This window comes from Sus scrofa, chromosome 9 (assembly GCF_054392235.1).
Source record: "Sus scrofa isolate SSC_HxYL_T2T_F1_AM1 chromosome 9, Sscrofa_HxYL_maternal_Yorkshire_Landrace_v2.0, whole genome shotgun sequence".
Classification (NCBI taxonomy): Eukaryota; Metazoa; Chordata; class Mammalia; order Artiodactyla; family Suidae; genus Sus; species Sus scrofa.
Window position 1 is genome coordinate 68,427,870 of NC_139391.1, and position 19,890 is coordinate 68,447,759.

At 37.7% G+C, this 19,890-nt stretch overlaps 1 protein-coding gene across 1 annotated transcript; it reads left to right on the forward strand.

Annotated features, from left to right (window-relative positions):
- The first annotated feature begins 655 nt into the window (after positions 1-655).
- Positions 656-19,820, forward strand: FMO3 (flavin containing dimethylaniline monoxygenase 3). The gene is made up of 9 exons (XM_003130094.6): positions 656-722; positions 1,718-1,855; positions 10,123-10,311; positions 11,169-11,331; positions 11,589-11,731; positions 12,566-12,765; positions 15,891-16,246; positions 18,451-18,523; positions 19,212-19,820. Exons 2-9 carry the CDS (start codon positions 1,724-1,726, stop codon positions 19,552-19,554), a joined length of 1,599 nt encoding a protein of 532 aa, XP_003130142.3. The 5' UTR covers positions 656-722; positions 1,718-1,723; the 3' UTR covers positions 19,555-19,820.
- Positions 19,821-19,890: the final 70 nt, after the last annotated feature.

The following is a 19,890-nucleotide window of genomic DNA, read 5'->3' on the forward strand; positions in this document are numbered from 1 at the left end:
AGGTGTCATAATTTTAAGTGATAGAGGAATGTGGTTGGTAAGAAAACAATTTTTAGAAACTGTAGTTTACTTCATGATTGAGAGTTAGGTGCAGTTTATTTAGTCTTACCATCAAAAATTTTTTCCCTGGTAATGGACCAATTTTTGGAATTTGATCCTTTTGATGACTACACCCTGATCAGAATCAAATAAATACAGATTTGAGAAATCAAGGTCTTTGACCTCAAAAGTCAAAAGAGAAGACAGGAGGAAAGAGAGAAAAGAAAGCCCATCACTGCTGGGGTATGTTAAGTAAGCAGTTAGTTTTCTACAGTCTTAGGGGGCTACCATGAGAGATCCACAAAAGAATTAAGAATGAGAAAAATAAATTTGGAATAACACTAATAAAACAGAGCTAAAGACTATAGAATCAACTATCTGGGATAACTGCCTGAATCCCAGGCCAAGAGTCCAGGATTGTAAGCAGTGAATTGGGTTTACTATGACTAAAGAGAAAGTAGGGATGGGGCAACTTAGAGACTGGAGCAGAGCCCCACCATTCACATGGAGCTGATAATGCTTTCACTTGCTGGAGGACAAGGATGTGGGTTCCTCTTTAAGAACAGCTCCTCCCATTTTCCAACCCCCATAGAGTGTTGATTCACAGAAACATTTTTTCTTTCAAACTTCCAGAACAACGTGAACAAGACTTATAAACACACAGAAGTGAAGAAAAACAAAAGGTATAAAAAGAAAAAAAAAGGATGATATTGTAATGGGCTAAGAGGGAGGAGAGTGGGATTGGTAAATGGAGGATCATGTTCTATTTCTAACAAATGTGGCCAAAATGAGAATGAAATACAAATTCAAGTAGATTTTTTTTTCCTAAGAATTAAGGATCATGATTCCTTTCATCCAAATCTATTTTTTCTGCATATCTGTTTGATTTTGTCTAAAAAGAAAAAAATAGAAGTAAATGCATTTTTAGGAGAGAATGGAAGCTGAGGGTAGCAGCTAATGGGAAGAAGCTGTGTTTGATAAAGAGATTTGACTTTTCTTTTTAACTGAGAAGATGAAGACCATTATTAGGGAAGGAAAGTGGGTGGCTACCTGGCATTCTGAAATGCAGATATAACCAGACCTTATTCCTTATCAAGTCTTATGACAAAGTAGAAGAAATAAATATGTGCATGTCTGTACACACACAAATCTGTATGTCTCTTCTTTCATATATGCACATGGGTGTGGGTACATGTGTACGTGTGTGTGTGTTCATATACATACACATATGTATTTGTTTCTTCATATACACACACACACACACACACACACACACACATATATGTAAAATGTTGGTGGGTTTAAGTGTGTGTATATATGTTTTAGTTGTCAATCTCCTATTTCTCCCATTCCCTCTCTCTAGTAGAGAGTAAACGACAAAAGGTCAAAGGCAAAGATGATAAATACTGATGATAAATACCTTGCTACACCATTAATCTCTTAATTTTAAAGAATTAACTAAAAACAAAAAGCCTCCCTTTTTTGGAAGAAAATGTTTTCTTTAAAAAGTAAAAAATGGAAGTGTAGTTAGATGACTAAAAGGAATTTTGATCCTTTTTAAAATATTGCTTTCTGGGTACAAAAAGTTTCTTATTAAGCCAAAGAGTGATACAAAAAGAAGCAAAAATGAGATCTTGACAATACTGTTGCTGGAAATGTTCTCTGGGTGTTTGCACAGGTGACAATGGTGAAGAGAGTGGCCATTATCGGAGCTGGCATCAGTGGCTTGGCCTCCATCAGGAGCTGCCTGGAAGAGGGGCTGGAGCCCACCTGCTTTGAGAGGGGTGAAGATGTTGGGGGCTTGTGGAAATTCTCGGTGAGTGGGATGCCACTGCAGTAGACTGGAGAATGAGGTGGGAGGTACAGGAAAACATTGTTTGGGCATAGGCTTCCAAACCAGCTGTCATGGCAGTTATAATAGCTCCATGAAGCAGAAGATCAGGAGCACATTGGAAATTAAGTCCCTTACTTCAGCAGGAAATAAGATGGAGGGCTGCTTAGTCTCTGTGTACAGAATTCAACTCTGATAAATCATTAATAAGTGAACCACTTGGGGATAAAATCCACAGTCAAATACTGGTTAGGTTTATGTAATAGAATTCCATGAGTTACTCCAGCCCAGAGGGCAGAACCTCAGACTTGGAGGCTGGAACCTTGAGACAGATGTGGTCAGTCCCAGGCCCTGAAACCTAGTGATGTTTACCCTGCTAGATTTCAGAATTGCTTGGAACCAGTGACTCCTTTTCTCCTTCTGTTTTCTCCTTTGGGAATGGGAGCATTTGTAACGGGTACCCTGTGCCCAAAAATGTCCCATTGCTGTATTTTGGGAAGTTTCACAGATCCAGAAATGGAGAGTAATTTTGCCCAGTGTGAATCATATGCAGAGTCTCATTCATACCAGATTTAGATAGTTTAGATAATTAGCTTTAAAACTGTTGAGCTGATGACATATGAGTAAAATTTGTGACTTGATTTAATGCTGCAGTGGATTGAGACTTTGGGGATTTTAGGGTAAAGTGAATATATTTTGCATGTGGGATAAATGTGACTCTTTAGTGGCATGACAGTGGACTATTGTAGGCTACTTAAACAATAGCCCCTTCAGAAATATTAGGTTCTAATCCCTAGAACCTGTAAATATTCCTAATAAGGAAAAAGGACACTTGCAAACATAAAGAATCTTGAAATGGTGAAATCATCCTGGGTTATCTGATGAGCCCCAAATGCCATAATACATATCCGTATAAGAGAGAGTCAGAGGGGGATCTGACACACAAGGACAGAGAGAAAAGGGAATGTGACTCTGTCAGAAAGAGACATTTGAAGATGCTACACTGTGACCTTGAAGATGTATAAAGGGGACATTAGCCAAGGAATACAGGTGGCCACTGGTTGCTAAAGCAGCCAAGGAACTGGCATCCACTGGAATATGGAAGAGACAATGATTTTTCCCTAGAGCCCCTGGAATGAACATGACTCTGTGACACTTTGATTCAGGCCCAGTGATAGTGATTTCCAACTCCTGGCCTCTGGAATCACATTTTAAGAGGTCGTTACTACAGTAGCCACAGTAAACTAATACAGTTGGTTATTTAGAGTTGCCTAACTATTTTACTTCTGTGAGAGCTTACAGACTACAAATGATGTTGTGACTTGCAGTGTTTTTCAAATACCTCTAGGAGTCTGTAGCAGTATACCTAGAATTCACATTGTGGAATTATATTATAAAATCGTGTAAATTTTGTCCTTTCATTACCTTTAGTTTCTAAAGTCAGTGTCTTTCGGAGTTCTTGTCGTGGCTCAGTGGTTAAAGAATCTGACTAGGAACCGCAAGGTTGCGGGTTCGATCCCCAGCCTTGCTCAGTGGGTTAAGGATCCGGCATTGCGGTGAGCTGTGGTGTAGGTCGTGGACGTGGCTCAGATCCCCAGTTGCTGTGGCTCAGGTGTAGACTGGCGGCTACAGCTCCGATTAGACCCCTAGCCTGGGAATCTCCATATGCCGCAGGAGCAGCCCTAGAAAAGACAAAAACAATAAAAAATAAAATAAAGTCAGCATCTTTCACTCTTTCAACTTTTTTTTCTTTCAGAGAGATCCAAACATTAGCTAAATATGAAAAGAGTAAAGCACAGATAATTCAAACTTGTTTAGTCCTCTAACCCTGAACCAATGGCAGAATGATGTATTTGCCTCACCTGCTCTGATCACTGAGAAAAATAAACTACTTTATAACTAGGCTTCAGGTCTGGGGAAATGTCTCCCTTTCTCAGGAGTTCCCCCAAACAATATGTCAGTAAATTGTCTGGATTTGGCCTGAAGGGTCATGAATCAAGTCTCCTTTTTTCTGGGCATCCAACCAATTATTCACTTCCCATGATTTTTTTTCTGCTAGCCTATGTACCAGTTTGTCTTTAATATTTATTCTCTCCTTCTGTTGATTATAATCACTATCAAGATTCATAAATTCACCCAAAACTATCAATTCTTCCACCTCTGCATCCCACACATGGACTAACAGGGAGCAGAAGAAATCTCATGCTCTTTCCAGCTAACTTTGCTTTCTGATGCAAGCTGGCAACTGACTTACCACTTAATTACTTGTTAATAATCACATTGGATTTTGACCTTATTACAATATTCTAATATTATACTAAAATTTATATTCTGGGGGCCTGGCAACTTTGGGCTATATAAGCCTTGATTCCAAATTTCTAGTGCTCAGTGCTTTTTATTACAAACAAGCATCTCTACATAGAAATGCATAATTTGGTCCTTCATCAGAAGGAAATCATTTCAGGTAGAAAACTATGTTAATTTTTTAAGGAAAGAAATTTTAGAGCACTTTGAAGCCCCTTTTTGGGTTTTATTGGCTCTTTAAATTTGAAGTGAAATCTTAAATATTAGATTGTTTACATAGTTCTCATTTGTTTTAAGGATCATGGTCAGTTTTGGTCAAATAGTAGCTTAGCAAACATTGCATCTTGCACTTTGTTCAGTCACTTGTTAATATATGACTAACTCCGTGCTTTAACAAGATTAAACATGCCTATTTTCAAATGCCCATGGAACATTTCTAACACTGAGTCTTAACCAAAAAAATCTCAAGATTTTTGAAAAGACATGTAAATAAATTGAAATTCTCTGTTAACAATGTAATAAAATACAATACAATGAAATAGAAATTTATAACAAAATGAAGGTGGAAAACCCTTTCTCCAGGAATTGTTTCAGTTCTCTCTTGAAGATCTACTAGTTAATATTCTTTTAGGAGTTTGAGCCAATGCAATAAGATAAATGGTTTATAATAAAAAAAAAAAGAGGAAAATGGAAAGGAGGAAAAACTATCATGTGCTGACTATGTAATTTTATACCATGAAGGACATAAGTTGGAAATTGGTTACAAAAAATAATGATAGAATATATAATCACAAAATTACCAGAAAAAAAATCAATAGTTTTTAAATGTTTTAGAATTAGCAAACTGGCTTTTCTTACACTACAGCCAGCCTGTTTTACTTGATCTATATAATTTTCTAAATTTTTGATCTGTTATTTTAAAATCAGGGTACTTCACATGAAAATCTAGGAATCTGTCTTCTTTTGAAAAATCAGAAAATCAGGCAATACTGGATATACTCTTACTCTAATGCCTGGCCTCTTTCAGACTGAATTTGAATTGTTTCACAAAAATCATTTTTGACCCATTTCTTGTAGCTTCCTGTGTGTTTATAGAATTTATTTTGACAAATTTTATGTACAAAGAACAGTCCCTTAGAATATTTGGAAGAAAAGATACCCCCATTTATAATATTTTCCATCTCTTCTTATTCGTATAGTTTTATCATTTTTTATTTAATAAAACCTCATATTTATATTATTAAAGCCAAGTAAACACTGCCTATTGCTAAGCCACTTAGTGGATTCCAATTACATTTTCTTTCTAGAACAACTTTTTGCTTCCACTGGAGTTAATAATTCCCAATATCCTTTGTGGGTTTAATTTTACGAATACCATCTCTAATTCATCCCCCAAGCTCTCCCACAGAATTTTGATTCTCCTCCTAACCTGTTTAAATACATCAGCTTAATTCTTCTCTTAACTATCCCTTAAATATTCTTCTGGATTGTCCTCCTCTTCTCTAGGCTAGCCACACTATTGTTATCTAGGGTAGCCCCATTTTCTGGAAAACTTATCTTCCTATTACTTTGTTTATTCACTCATTTTAGTAGAGTATATGAAAGTATATACTCATTAGTTTCTTGAGAAATTATCTGTATGAAATGAAGGATTGTAGCCTTTGGATATCTTCTGATATCATTGATCCAGATTCCCATTTTATTAGATCTAGTCTTAGCTTTCAGAATTCTTTGGTCTGTTAAGTACATTTTCCATCTATGTTCTATCTTCCAAAACATTGTTGCTATTTCTTATTTGCTTTTACCTTTTCTTTTTTCCTTGTTGGTTCATACCTCTGATACTTTTATAGTTATTTTAATAGAAGAAGAGTTAAATGTATCTATATAATCTGTCGTGTTTAATCAGAAGTCTGGATTACTTATTTTAGTAATCAAGAAGTAAATAAAGCAGTTCCCGTTGTGTCATAGTGGGAACGAATCTGACTAGGAACCATGAGGCTGCGTGTTCGATCCCTGGCCTCACTCAGTGGGTTCCAGATCCAGTGTTGCAGTGAGCTGTGGCGTAGGTCGTAGACACGGCTCAGATCTGGCATTGCTGTGGCTGTGATGTAGGCCAGGTGGCTACAATTTCAATTCAACCCCTAGCCTGGGAACCTCCATATGCTGCAGTTGTGGCCCTAAAAAGACAAAAAATAAAAATAATAAATAAATAAATAAATAAATAAATAAATAAAGCTACTTCCATAAATAAAGATTTTGTTCTTTGTTGACCACTTGACCCCCAAAAAATTTTATTTGAAAATGCAATTTATGACCCTATAGTCAACTTAAAAGAATCTCTCTATAAACATGGTTTCTGAGACACACTGTAAATAAGTAGGAACAGCAAAATAGCCATGATGTGATGTGATTTTGTTTAAAAAAAAGCAAGTCTCAAATGATGTAGCTGATAGATGCTGCAATTCCTCTTCCACTACCTTTTGGGAACCTAAGAAAAACTGCAGACCAATCAGCTCACCATTGCTAGGGAGATTTGTTATCCTGAGCCAAAGTGCAAAAGCACCTCAAACTTGTCTCAAAGGATTGCATCATTTTTATTATATGAAACTCCTCCCTTGTTTTTTCTTAATTTTCTCCAACTTTGGCTTCATCTAGAACCTTACCTTTGGCCTTGTATCAGTTTTCTATTTTTGTGTAGCAAATAGTCACAAATTTAACAGCTTAAAAGTACACTTATTACTTTGTTATACAGGTAAGTACAGCACAGTTCAGCTAGGTTCTTTGCTTAGGGTTTCACGAGGCCAAAAATAAAATGCTGCCTGGGCTAAGCTCTTATCTGGAGGTGCTACGGAAGAATCTTCACTCAGTTTCTTGCTTTATAAGATTAACAACTTTGTTTCTTTGCTGGCTATAAACTGGGATTCCTCTCAGCTCCTAAAGCCTGCCAGTATTCTTTGGCATATGGCTTCCCCCATCTTCAAAGCCAGAACAACAAGCTGAATCGTCCTCCATTGCACCTCTGACTTCTGCTACCAGCTAGAGAAAACTCTCCTGTTCTAAAGGGATTGGGTGATTAGATGAAAGCCACATAACAATGCAGTCATGGGAGTGATATGTTATGTACATGTTTCAGCTATATTCAAAGAGCAAAGGGCTATAAAGGGCTATACAAAGTTTAGGTGCACTAAGGGTCATTCTTAAAATTCTGTCTACCAAATGCCTCAAGATATAAGTTGAGGAAAAATCAATAAATTATTGAGTGAACCACATCAGCCACCTCCAAAACTCTCACTCTGTTCTACAAGATCCTTTCCCATTTTCTCCTATGAGTTCTTGATATTTTGCAATGTTTTATCTTTAAGCAACACTAGATTAAGTGCTCGGCTCACTCTTTTACATCTACATGAGTAGGACAACAGTCAAATATCCAGCATTACATAGAGAGTAGCATAAAAGCATTCCAAGACAGAGGGCACCCCCCAGCTTGCACAACTTAATCTCTAGGTCTCTTTTGGGTCAATGCTCCAAATTTCAGGTCCCTGCCCTGCCCCTCAGCTCTTCCCAAAATTGTATCTGGGCCTATAGGAAAAGAGGGCTTAGATGACTTTGTATGGAAGAAAGCCAAAGTTCCCAAAATTCAAACACAGGCCGTTCTGGGTGCCTGATGTTCCTGTCCTATTTGGTTACCATTCACACTCATTATTCAGGAATCTTAAACTAAAGATGGCAGTTGATGAGCCTAGGGACTATACTCTCTTAGCTTAGTCAGGGGCCAGTGAACTGCATTACTGAAGTCTCCCACTTGTCAGGTCCAGTTTGCTCATTGAGTCCCTGCCACAAGTGGTCTACTCTGCAGCTCTCTTAAAATGCCAGTTAGCCCCAACCATGGCAACTCTGGTAAAGTACCTACCAAGATTATCAGATAATTTCTCCATCCCATGGGGAACAGGTAGGAACCCCTAATTCATTTAAACTGAATAGGTTCAAGAGAGCTAAACTAAGCTCCTACCTCTTTCTAATCTTGCTACCTCTTCCTAATGATTGCTACTTGACTCTCCTGTGTCTACCTCCCCCTTACTCAGGTTGGTTCAGGGAGAGCTTCTGAAGTGATATCTTAACAGAATTTCAAATGTTAAAACCAAAGCCCCTCTGCCCTCAGCGTTCCCCTTAGTCTAACAGGAGGTTATGCAAATTTCAGAATTTCACCCCAAAAGATAAATCTTAGGATTTAGGTAATTCACCATCACCTCATTTTCTGCCTCTATTCCACTTTTTCCTTACCCAATTCATTTAGCATTTTTCAAACTGGAGATTATGACCCATTAGTCTGCTATGATATAAATTAATGAATCAATCTGTATGTTTAAATAGAATGGATGGAATGTGTTCAACTCAAGTTGTTTAAAATGACTTGTTTTATAAAATTTTTGTTTCCTCTGTGTGTATGTGTGTTTGTACCAGGTTGCAATATAAAATATATTACCAACCATTAGAGTATGGTCAAAAACATTTGAAAACCACTATCCTAAACATAACCAAAGTTCTCTCTGCCCAGGTACATAAGAAAATATTATGAACTAATCCACCAGAACTAACTACTAACTCATGTTACACTGAAGGAATTTTTTTTTTTTCATTTTTTCACAATAAAGACCAACTCTTTAATCTTTTTTCCTTTTTTTTTTTTTTTTTTTTTTTTTTTTTTTTTTTTTTTTTTGGTCTATTTAAGGCCATCCCCATGGCGTATGGAGGTTCCCAGGGTAGGAGTTTAATCGGAACTGTACCTCCTGCCTATGCCACACCACAGCTCACAACATCACCAGATCCTTAACCCACTGAGGATGGCCAGGGATCGAACTCACATCCTCATGGATACTAGTCAGATCTGTTAACCACTGAGCCATGACAGGAACTTCCTACCATTCAATCATTTTAAAATATACAATTCTGTGGCATTAAATTCATTCACATTATTTTATAATCATATCACCATCTATCTCTAGAATATTTTTAATCTTCACAAAGTAAAACGCTGCAGAAATTAAACAATAGTCCTTGATTCCTCCCTCATCTTAGCCCCAAGCAACCACCACTCAGTCTCTATGAAGGAGATTACGCTGGTTATCTCAGATAAATGGAATCATACTGTTTTTGGGTTTTTTGTTTGTTTGTTTGTTTTGTTTGTTTGTTTTTTGTCTTTTTGCTATTTCTTGGGCCGCTCCTGCGGCATATGGAGGTTCCCAGGCTAGGGGTCGAATTGGAGCTGTAGCCGCCGGCCCACACCAGAGCCACAGCAACACGGGATCCGAGCCGCATCTGTGACCTACACCACAGCTCACGGCAATGCTGGATTGTTAACCCACTGAGCAAGGGCAGGGACCGAACCCACAACCTCATGGTTCCTAGTCGGATTCGTTAACCACTGCGCCACGACGGGAACTCCTGTTTTTGTTTTTTTGTGACTGGCTTACTTCGTATACTGTATGCCCTCAAAGTTAATGCATATCATAGCATATATCAGAATGTCCTTTCTTTTTAAAGCTGAATAATAGTCTACTATATGTATATATCACATCTTGTCCATGCTCATGAGTTGACACACTGAAATCATGCAGGGGTGAATTTTGGAAAATATCTATTGCTATGTTTAATGGCTCAAAGTAATAAAATGATCTAAGTTACATATTTTAAAAGGACATGATGAAATTCAGAATTTGTTTCCCTTAGCAAAGAAAGGGTGTTAAGAAAGATATATTCTTCGACATTCTAAGTTCCTTTGATCAGCGTCAAATTGTTAGAGTGAAAATAATTTATGCCATATTTTATTGAATGTACTTTTTGGTAAAAGCCAATTGAAAAACGAGTGAGAATTATTTGAAACTGGCTCCTGATTGTGATAAGAATACTCATTTACAAACTCTCTTCCATTTAAAATGATACTTTTACAGGACCATGCAGAGGAAGGCAGGGCCAGTATTTATAGATCAGTCTTCACCAACTCTTCCAAAGAGATGACATGTTTTCCAGACTTCCCATTTCCTGATGACTTTCCCAACTTTATGCATAACAGCAAGCTCCAGGAATATATCACTGCATTTGCCAAAGAAAAGAACCTCCTGAAATATATACAGTTTAAGGTAAGATACTATCAAAAAATTAATTTGGGGCAAAACTGTGAGGAATTCTGTATTACTAGACTGTCATTTGTTCCTTTTAGTATCTCTTTCATATCTGTCAATGTTATTAACAATGTGGCATCTCCAATCCTAGATTTGGAGAAGATACATTCCTCTCAAGAAAATAAAGGAAATTTATAACATTTGACTACATACAGTTCTTAGACCAAAATGACATAAACTTAGAAATCAATAGCAAAGAAATAAATGTAAAATAGCCATGAATTAATAAAGAACTCTTTTTTCCCTAAACAATTTATGCATCAAAAAAGGGAATTACAATGGAAATTTTGAAATATTTAAAACTGAATAATTGAAATTCTACCCAAGCTTAAATGTTTATATTAGTAAATAAGAAAGGTTTCCCAAGTAATCCTTATGCACACTAAAATTTGAAAAGGACTTATGCTCTGAATATACATGATATCTTTCATTTTAAGACAATAATATTAAAAATAAAATGGCTAAGGAAATACTTTAGGAAATAGTTGTCCCTACAAACATTATTGGCCACCAAATTATTTACCACATATGGCATATGTCTCTAGCAAACTATGATTCAATTCACTGTCATATCTCCAAAAGGAATCACTCCTGAACTGCAGAAAGTACTAGTCAGACAAAAGGAACTACCGGGGGATTAAAAAATTTTTTTTAATTTATTCTGAAGGAATGTTGAATTTGCAATAAGTACCTTCATAACAATTTAAGTATTTTTTCTGAGCCACAGTTAAGAATTTTTTTCATACTATTTGATCAAGTTGGTGCCATACCTCTGTTAGCATAGAAAAAAGACTATCTTTCTGTGTTTCTCTTAGACGCTTGTATCCCGTGTAAATAAACATCCTGATTTTTCGATCACTGGCCAATGGGATGTTACCACTGAAAAGGATGGTCAAAAAGAATCAGTTGTCTTTGACGCTGTAATGATTTGTTCTGGACACCATGTGTATCCCAACCTACCAAAAGAATCCTTTCCAGGTAAGGCCAAAAGTTAGGTTGAAATCTATACACCTGGTATGAATGAATTACCTTAATAATGTCTATATCTTTATCTGTATCTGTATCTATATACCATTTATAAAAGTACACATTAAATTAAAATAAGCTTCTATTGTATCTAATACACCTGGAATGTTAAAATTCCATATTATTCAACTGTATTCATCCACAAGGTCTGTTATAACAGTTTTTAAAATGGAAATCAAAATGATTTACATTTCCCACTTTTTACTCAGGACTAAAACTTTTTAAAGGCAAATGCTTCCACAGCTGGGACTATAAAGAACCAGGACTATTCAAGGGGAAGCGAGTCCTAGTGATTGGCCTGGGGAATTCAGGCTGTGATATTGCTACGGAACTCAGTCACACAGCTGAACAGGTATGCTTCTCAGGGACTCAGAGAATTATCTTTAAAGGGACAGAAACATTTATCATTTGAAAGGTGTGAAAGGTGTGATGTGAAAGAGGGGCAGGGGCAGGGTACTTAATGTGAAGACTAAGAAGTGCTTCATGTAGCTCAGCTTCCCCTGGTAACAGATGGGATTTTAAATAGCTTGAGATGGCAACAGCAGAACACCAGCAAAGGATGATGTTGTCATTCAACAGTCTTCTTCTTTGGGATGTTTGATGCCTAATATGTGTCCAGTAAATTCCTCCAAAGCTAGTGGGATCATGTTGGGATCATCAAATAAGAACTAGAAGAAATATGACTAGAATTCAGTTATTGGTCACCTACACCTAAGAAGATTTGATTAAAAATGAAAATTTGCCTGGAACAGTATGACAGGGTGTTACTCCTAAAATGTAGATTATAATGCAGGAAGTTTATTTGGGAGTACTCTCTGGATGAATGCCTCAAAGGTAAGGGAAAGAAGTTATCTTTTACTTACTCTAAAGCTAAGATAGTCCTTTCAAATTGTCCCAGGTTGAAATGAGAGGCTGGGCCTTTCCTTCTCTGCATCAACCCTGCAGTCACTGAATGCAGGGAATCCAGAAAGAATATATAATATGTTGGGTGAGGCCCCCTCTCCAACCAAAGCAACTCCCAAAGAAGGCTGATACCTGGGGACTGCCCTCTGGCAACACTCCCAGCAGCTGGTATAGTAACTCTGTTCCTAAGTGCAGATCTGGAGGGTATTATCACAACATCCACTACAAATAGACACCCGTTTTAATGGTTTAATTGGTGGTTTTTTTGGTTTTTTTTTCCAAGGTCATCATCAGCTCCAGAAGTGGCTCCTGGGTGATGAGTCGGGTCTGGTATGATGGCTATCCATGGGACGTGATGACTATCACACGATTTGAAACCTTCCTCAAGAACAACTTGCCAACAGTCATCTCTGACTGGTGGTACACAAAGCAAATGAATGCAAGATTCAAGCACGAGAACTATGGCTTGATCCCTTTAAAAAGGTAAAGCAGAGTTAAAACATGATATATCTGCTGACTTTGATTTCAGCGTAAACAATCCTAATGTGTGTTATAACCACCAAGTAATTCAGTGAGGTAATCACCTCTCACATTTCAGGGGATAAAGAACTGCAAACATTAGGAGTGTTTTCTTTCTTTCTTTCTTTCTTTCTTTTTAGGCCCACACCTGAGGCATACGGAAGTTCCCAGGCTAGGGGTCAAATTGGAGCTTCAGCTGCCAGCCTATACCACAGCCACAGCAATGGGATCTGAGCCACATCTGTGACCTAGACCACGGCTCATAGCAACGCCAGATCTCTACGTGAGGCCAGGAATTGAACCCATATCCTCATGGATACCAGTCAGATTCATTTCTGCTGCACCACAACAGGAACTCCCCAGGGGTGTTTTCTTATTTCACAATCCTCTCTACCATATTTGCACAACTGGAAAGTTACATAATACCTCAGGAACTAGTCCCTAGTAATGGTAATAACAGTCAACATGTTTTAAGCACTTAATAGATGTCAGAACCTTATTAAGACTCTGACCTGTGTTATCTCCTTAGAAGTAGCTATTCTCTTAACAGCTATGAGGATGGCTCTATTACAAGTTTCATTTCAGAAATGAGAAAACTGTGATCCAATTTAGTTAACAACTTTACCAAAGTTATACATCCAGAAAGTTAGATGCCAGATTTGAAACAAGGTCAGATCTGCTTGCTTCAGAGCCCCTTACTCTTAGCCACCTTGCTTTACTGCCTCTTTGCTAATGGCAAATTTGAGCTAAGAAAAACTGGACTTTCCTTGTGTTAGCTCTCATCACCCACCACTTAAATGGAGCCCTTCCACTGAATTATGGCTACCATGTTTGCATTTTCCATTTCCTCCTCATTCCTTCCTATAATATCTCCCAAGCCAGTCATGTAAAAAGAAATTACTTTGACACGAGGTGAAAAACTCAAACTATAAACTGTTTACATCACAATTAATTCATTAATTCAATAAGTATTTATTAGGCATTTATTATGTGCCAGGTCCTATGTTAAGCCCTGTGGATACAGCAATGAACAAAACATACAAAAATCCCTGTCCTGGTGGAGCTTACATTCTAGTAGTGGGAAAGAGACAATAAACAAATAGCAGAAAATCATATGGTGACATATACTATATGAGGAAAAAAACAAAGTAGGCAAGGGTAACAGAGAGTGCCATCAAGACAGTTTTAAACAGAGTCCTCATGGGGGGGTCTTACTGTAAAGAAAGAGTTGTGAGCAAATTCCCAAAGGAGATAAGAAAATGAGCCAGGAGAATATCTGGGGAAGAGTATTCCAGACAACAGGAACAGCTAAAACATCACTTCCTCAGGGGTAAGAGTGACATGTTCATCAAAATGCAGTGAGCTTCTCATCCTAAGTAAGAGGGTTGGGGAGAGAAGAAAATGAAATGAGAGACATCAAAATAGCCAGCTGACAGGTCTTGTAGGCCATTGTCCTCTTTACTCTGAATGCAGTGGGAAACCATAGCAGGCATCTGAGAAAATTAAGGATAATATCTAAGTTAATCTGAAGAGGTAAATTTTGACTGCTTTGATCATCACCCAGTGTAGGGGGTAGGTTAAGGAAGGAAGTAGAAAGACTAGTTATGAGGTTATTGTCAAAATCCCAGATGAGAGAGGAGGGCGACTTGAACTAGGGTTATCAGCAATGAGTGCTTAGAAGTGATCAGATTTTGGATACAGTTTGAAGGTAAACCCAAAAAGAATTTCTGTTTTATTAAATAACAGATATGAGAGCAAAAAAGGGATGGAGGATGTCTTTTAATCTGATCAAAGGTACAAGGATGGAGGTGACGTCTACTGATATGTGGAAGACCATGGGAGGAGCGGAAGTTTAGTTTTACACATATCACAGTCGATATGCCTTCTAGACGTTTTCATAGAAAGATGTTGAGCAACAGTGGGATACACAAGACAGAAAATATATTCAAACTGTAAGTTCAAAATGTGGACTGGTTAGAATATAGACAGTACTTAGATATAGTGCCACTGGATCTGGCAGTTTGAAAATCCTATTGGTCTTGACAAAAGAAGTTTCAATTAGTCTAAGATAAATGGCAGGTAATTTGAGCAGTTGAATCCAGCATTTTTCTAAGCAGCATTCCAACTGATCTCATTGTCTGGCTCAGCTTCCTCCCCAGTAGAGTCTACCTATGGCTCTTGCTCTCTCTTTCTCCCTCTCTTTCTCTCTCAGCTCCCACCATCCTGCAAGAACTCTTTTCCTTCAGCATTATTTAGTTCACCCATAAGTTCAGATTTATCTGTACCCTCTAGAGATATTATTGAATAAAAAATGACCAAAAGCTCTCTCTTCCCAGACTTCCAGTGACCAAAAATTCAAACCGACCTCTTCCCTCTCCTGGCCTTATTTATATTCCTGGATGCTCCCTCCTTCACCTGACTTGTGCCTTTGTCTGAATGCGCTCACACCTCTGTGAAAGAACCCAATTTCAGCCTTCCCACCTTTGACTTCCTTCCACCTGTTTGATCTTCTCTACATCGCAATGACCACTTTGAAGGATTCTGTAGTAAGAATAATGGCTAACATTTTGAGCACTATCTATTGCCCCAAACTATACTAAAGTCTTAATATTACTTAGGTCTCTCAATGACCTCAGGTAGATTTAACAGTTATTGACACTCCAGATGAGAAAGATGAGGCAAGAGAAACTAAGAACACTTAATTTGATCAAGGTTCATAGTTGATAAGTAGCAAAGAAAAGAATTTAAATACCCAGGTACTCTTGACATAACATTCTTTTCCTAATATATGCTTTAACAGGGGAAAGGGCCCGGGTGCTTATTCTGGGATTTGAAGAGAATCTGGGGAAGAGAAGAAAATGATCACGGAAATTAGAGAAAAGATCAGCAAAAAGCAGCTTCTCTTACACCTTACATCAGTTTTGTCCTTCGTTCATATTTGTAACACTGCATGGAACATAGAAAAAAGAAAATGGGGGGGTAGTTTTTCTCCTTCCTTATTAACTATTAATGATTATTAATTAGATATTATGGACAAATAAAATTAGGAAATATTACCATTCCAATGGTTGTCTCTATTTTCTATACAGAGCCCTGAGGAAAGAGCCTGTGTTCAATGATGAGCTCCCAGCTTGCATTCTACGTGGCACCGTGTCCATTAAGCCAAATGTGAGGGAGTTCACAGAGACTTCAGCCATTTTTGAAGATGGGACAGTGTTTGAGGCCATTGACTGTGTCATTTTTGCAACAGGCTATAGTTATGCCTATCCTTTCCTTGATGAATCCATCATTAAGAGCAGAAACAATGAGGTCACCTTATTTAAAGACATCTTCCCACCTGTACTGGAGAAGCCAACCATGGCAGTCATTGGCTTTGTTCAGTCTCTTGGAGCTGCCATTCCCACAGCTGACCTGCAGGCCCGCTGGGCAGCACGAGTAATAAAGGGTAAGTAGACAAAGAAACTCATTGGTGGGGAAGATGGATGACAATGAGATTGTCTTTGAGCCTTTGTGAAAACAATAGTCCTAATAACAAGGGACAAATCCTAGATCCCATCCAGTTTTGACAATCTATAATTCTCTATTTTTGGTACTATATTTTATAATAAATTAAAATTTATCACATTGGATTATCATATGCAATAGTAAAAGATGTTATTCATGAAGTGTTTGTGATATATAACTCCTTAAAATAGTTAATTACCCAAGACTTTTCATTAAATTTGAGAATGCCAGAGCTTCTCATCTTAAGTGCATGACAACTTTATAAAATTATAACTTCAAAACAATAGAATGACAATGCTTGAAATGTTAATAACCAAAGATGTTTTCAAGCCAATATCCAGTCAACTTTAAATATCCACAGTCATGAAAAAAAAAAAAATTATGTTTGCTGAAGAGGCAGTGGTTTTTCTGCTCCATCTTCTCTGCTATGTGTCAGATAAGGACCAGCTGTGGATCATTAGAAGCTGAAAGCACTTAGTATGGTATCGTCTAAGGTAGATAAATACTAATCCCCTGTATTTTAAAAAAGAAAAAGGAAACAATAAACTTGAATGGGGTCAGGCAAAAAAGGCAGGCAGCATCATCCAGCCCCAGGTACTGGAATCAGAGTCACACTAAGGTTTGAATGCAGTTGTGGGATGATTCAGATCATAAGACCAAACAGGGCCATGGTTAAAGAGTAAATATAGTCATAAAAGTTTGGTGGTCTTAGAGGTATAAAACTTTAAGATAAGGCATCTTAGCAGGTCCACTTCCTTTGAAGCCACATCTAAGGCTTCCAGTCCTACCAAACTTGCTAGTTTAAATGTTCTTTTATGCCAGAGGTCAGAACTTGCCACTTCACACCCTACATCATTTCTCACCACCCGGCTGCAACCCACATCATTACAGTCATGCATATCAATGATCTCTCTAAATCTCCTCACTCCGCTGGCCCCCAAGCAGAGTTGTGGTGCCAGGTGATATTGCTCCAGTGAAGCAGCAGCCAGGAAGGTGATGGCATAGAAATTCTACTTAGAAAAAACTGAGCTTATGTTCATGTTCAGAAAGACTGGCACTAAAATTTTGGCTAGTTATTCTCTGTGAAGACAAGAGTTATAACCTGGGCTCTGAAGAAAGGAGACAAGACAGAGACCCAATCAACAAGGACTGATATACAAGGCCAAGACTCAGTCTTAGGGAAAATGGGAGATAAGGCAAACGGTCTAATATGGGGGAACCAGGGTACCAGGACAGAGGGATCAGTTATAAGCCGACTAATGGCAATAGCTGGTGGGCTGCTGAGTACAGCCTCTCCTCCATCTATTCTCCTGCCCAAGGTTTGGAATAAGGCCATGTCTACAAAGATTTTCATGTGATGCTATCTGTAAGGACTGCTTAAACAGTGAGTTAGGCAAATCATTGAGTTCTTAAAGATTCAGATCTGGGCTAGAAGGTCTGGTCTTGTTCCAGGTGATCCCAAAATTGCCAAAGAAACCACACTAAATTTGAAGTAACAAAACTTCAGGTCTGGGTTTTAGAGAAATCTTTAAACCTATGCCAGAAAATCCCTGAAATCCTGGGCAGCCCCAACTCAGATCTGGTCCCCTGAGGGTTCCCTGTATCCTTGGTGACTTGTTAACAGTCTATATCCTGTCTCATATAAGAACCACTGGCTCTTCAGAGAGAATCTTGGGACTTCACTAAGTTCTATATCTTATTTGTTAGAAATTCCCTTTTCTGGTGAAGCAAGATAATTTTCTATTAAGTTTTTTTTCTCAAATCTTAAAAAAGAGCTACAAATTTTCTTTTAGCTATAATTTATTAGTATTTTTTAAATAAAGCTGAGAGATTAGAATATAATCCCTTAAACTGATTTTTTTTTTAATCTTGTAACTGGTTTAAGAGCAAAGATAGATGAAAAATTATTTGGGTAATGGCTTTTAATTACTATGACAAGAATCATCTCTGAAAAGATTGGGAATGACCTGTATGTTTGTCTGAAAATGATAGGCTGTTCATGTGCTCATGATTTTACTAGACAGTGACAAAAAATTTGAAAATACTACAGGGATTCATAATCCTTATTGAAAAGAAACATTACAGGTTGGCCCTATGCCAGATTTAAGTATTATCATGTCTTCCCCCACCCCTTTTATTTTTTAGGAACTTGCACTTTGCCTTCTATCAAGGACATAATGCATGATATAGATGAAAAAATGGAGAAAAAGCTAAAATGGTAAGAGCATCTATTGTAAAGGAGGTCTAGAAAAATAAGAATTTGTGAATGTTTGAAACTGTTTTAGTCTCAAGTAGTCCTGAGTGAGGTCATTAGGGGGACAGCTATGAGCTAAATTTATCCACTCAACAAATATTTATCAAGGATGTATTTTGCTCCTGATACCACACTAACTCCTGTTTTAGCCCCCTTAGCTTCTTCAATATATCACAGAAGGACTCAGATAGATTATAAATCAGAAGAGATTAGAAACACATGGATGTGGACTTCTGTATTCTAGCCCATAATCCTCTAAGATGTAAAGGATGCCTTCCAGCAGATAGCTCTAATGAAAACGGCTCAACTAAATAAGAAAGAGAACTGGGCTCCTGTCCTACCTCTGTCACTAATTAGCTCAGTAGCTATGAATTACTGACTTCACTTCAGCAAGAGACAATTCATCTACTTGTAAATGTGGATAAAAATGGCTTTCTCAGTTGCCTTGCAGTGTTGTGGAAGGTTGAAATGAAATCAGCATGAAAGTCCTTTAGTAAAAACTACAAAATGTAGGATAATGAGCAATAGTCCCCTTACCAACACAAAGGATTGATGTTGATTCTCACTGATAAAAATGTGTGAGGCATTTTCCCTGTTCTTGTTTCTTCACAAGGCTTGGATAACCACAGTCTGTTTTCTCTCCCACCCCTAGGTTTGGCAAAAGCAATACCATACAGACAGATTATGTTGTTTATATGGATGAACTTGCCTCCTTCATTGGGGCAAAGCCCAACATTCCATGGCTGTTTCTCACAGATCCGAAGTTGGCCTTGGAAGTTTACTTCGGCCCTTGTAGCCCATACCAGTTTAGGCTGGTTGGTCCTGGGAAGTGGCCAGGAGCCAGAAATGCCATCCTGACCCAGTGGGACCGGATACTGAAACCCATTACAACAAGAGTTGTTGGGAGTCCTCTGAAGCCTTGCTTATTCTGCAGTTGGTTCAGGCCTGTAGTTATTTCTGCTGTATCAATTGCTGTTTTGCTTGTGTTGTTCTAATCATCACTCTATCTAGGATTCTGAAAGTTACTAACACAAGTTTAAATCATTCCCTTTTCCTAACTGTTTAAGGTTGCAAAATAACATTCTGCTTTTAAGGACTTCTTACAAGATATGAAGTAATTCCAAGTGAAACAGAAGTTTTCTTGAAACCCTGTGGCCTAAATGGAACCAAGTAAAGAAAAATTAAATATAGCATATAAATTTTATTTTGTTTGATGTTATAAATGCTAGTACACAAAATAAACTGAAGAGCAAAATTGGTACAATTTCTGTTATTCTTCCTCATTTAATTATTTAAGTTTTTGTAAATATTAATCAGCTCATGAAGGATAT

Bases quoted from the DNA above. Each gene is read 5' to 3' on its own strand.
- FMO3 (XM_003130094.6), top strand. From the start codon at position 1,724: ATGGTGAAGAGAGTGGCCATTATCGGAGCTGGCATCAGTGGCTTGGCC. The intron at 11,332-11,588 runs GTAAGGCCAAAA...CTTTTTACTCAG, and splicing joins ACCAAAAGAATCCTTTCCAG to GACTAAAACTTTTTAAAGGC. The intron at 18,524-19,211 runs GTAAGAGCATCT...TCCCACCCCTAG, and splicing joins ATGGAGAAAAAGCTAAAATG to GTTTGGCAAAAGCAATACCA.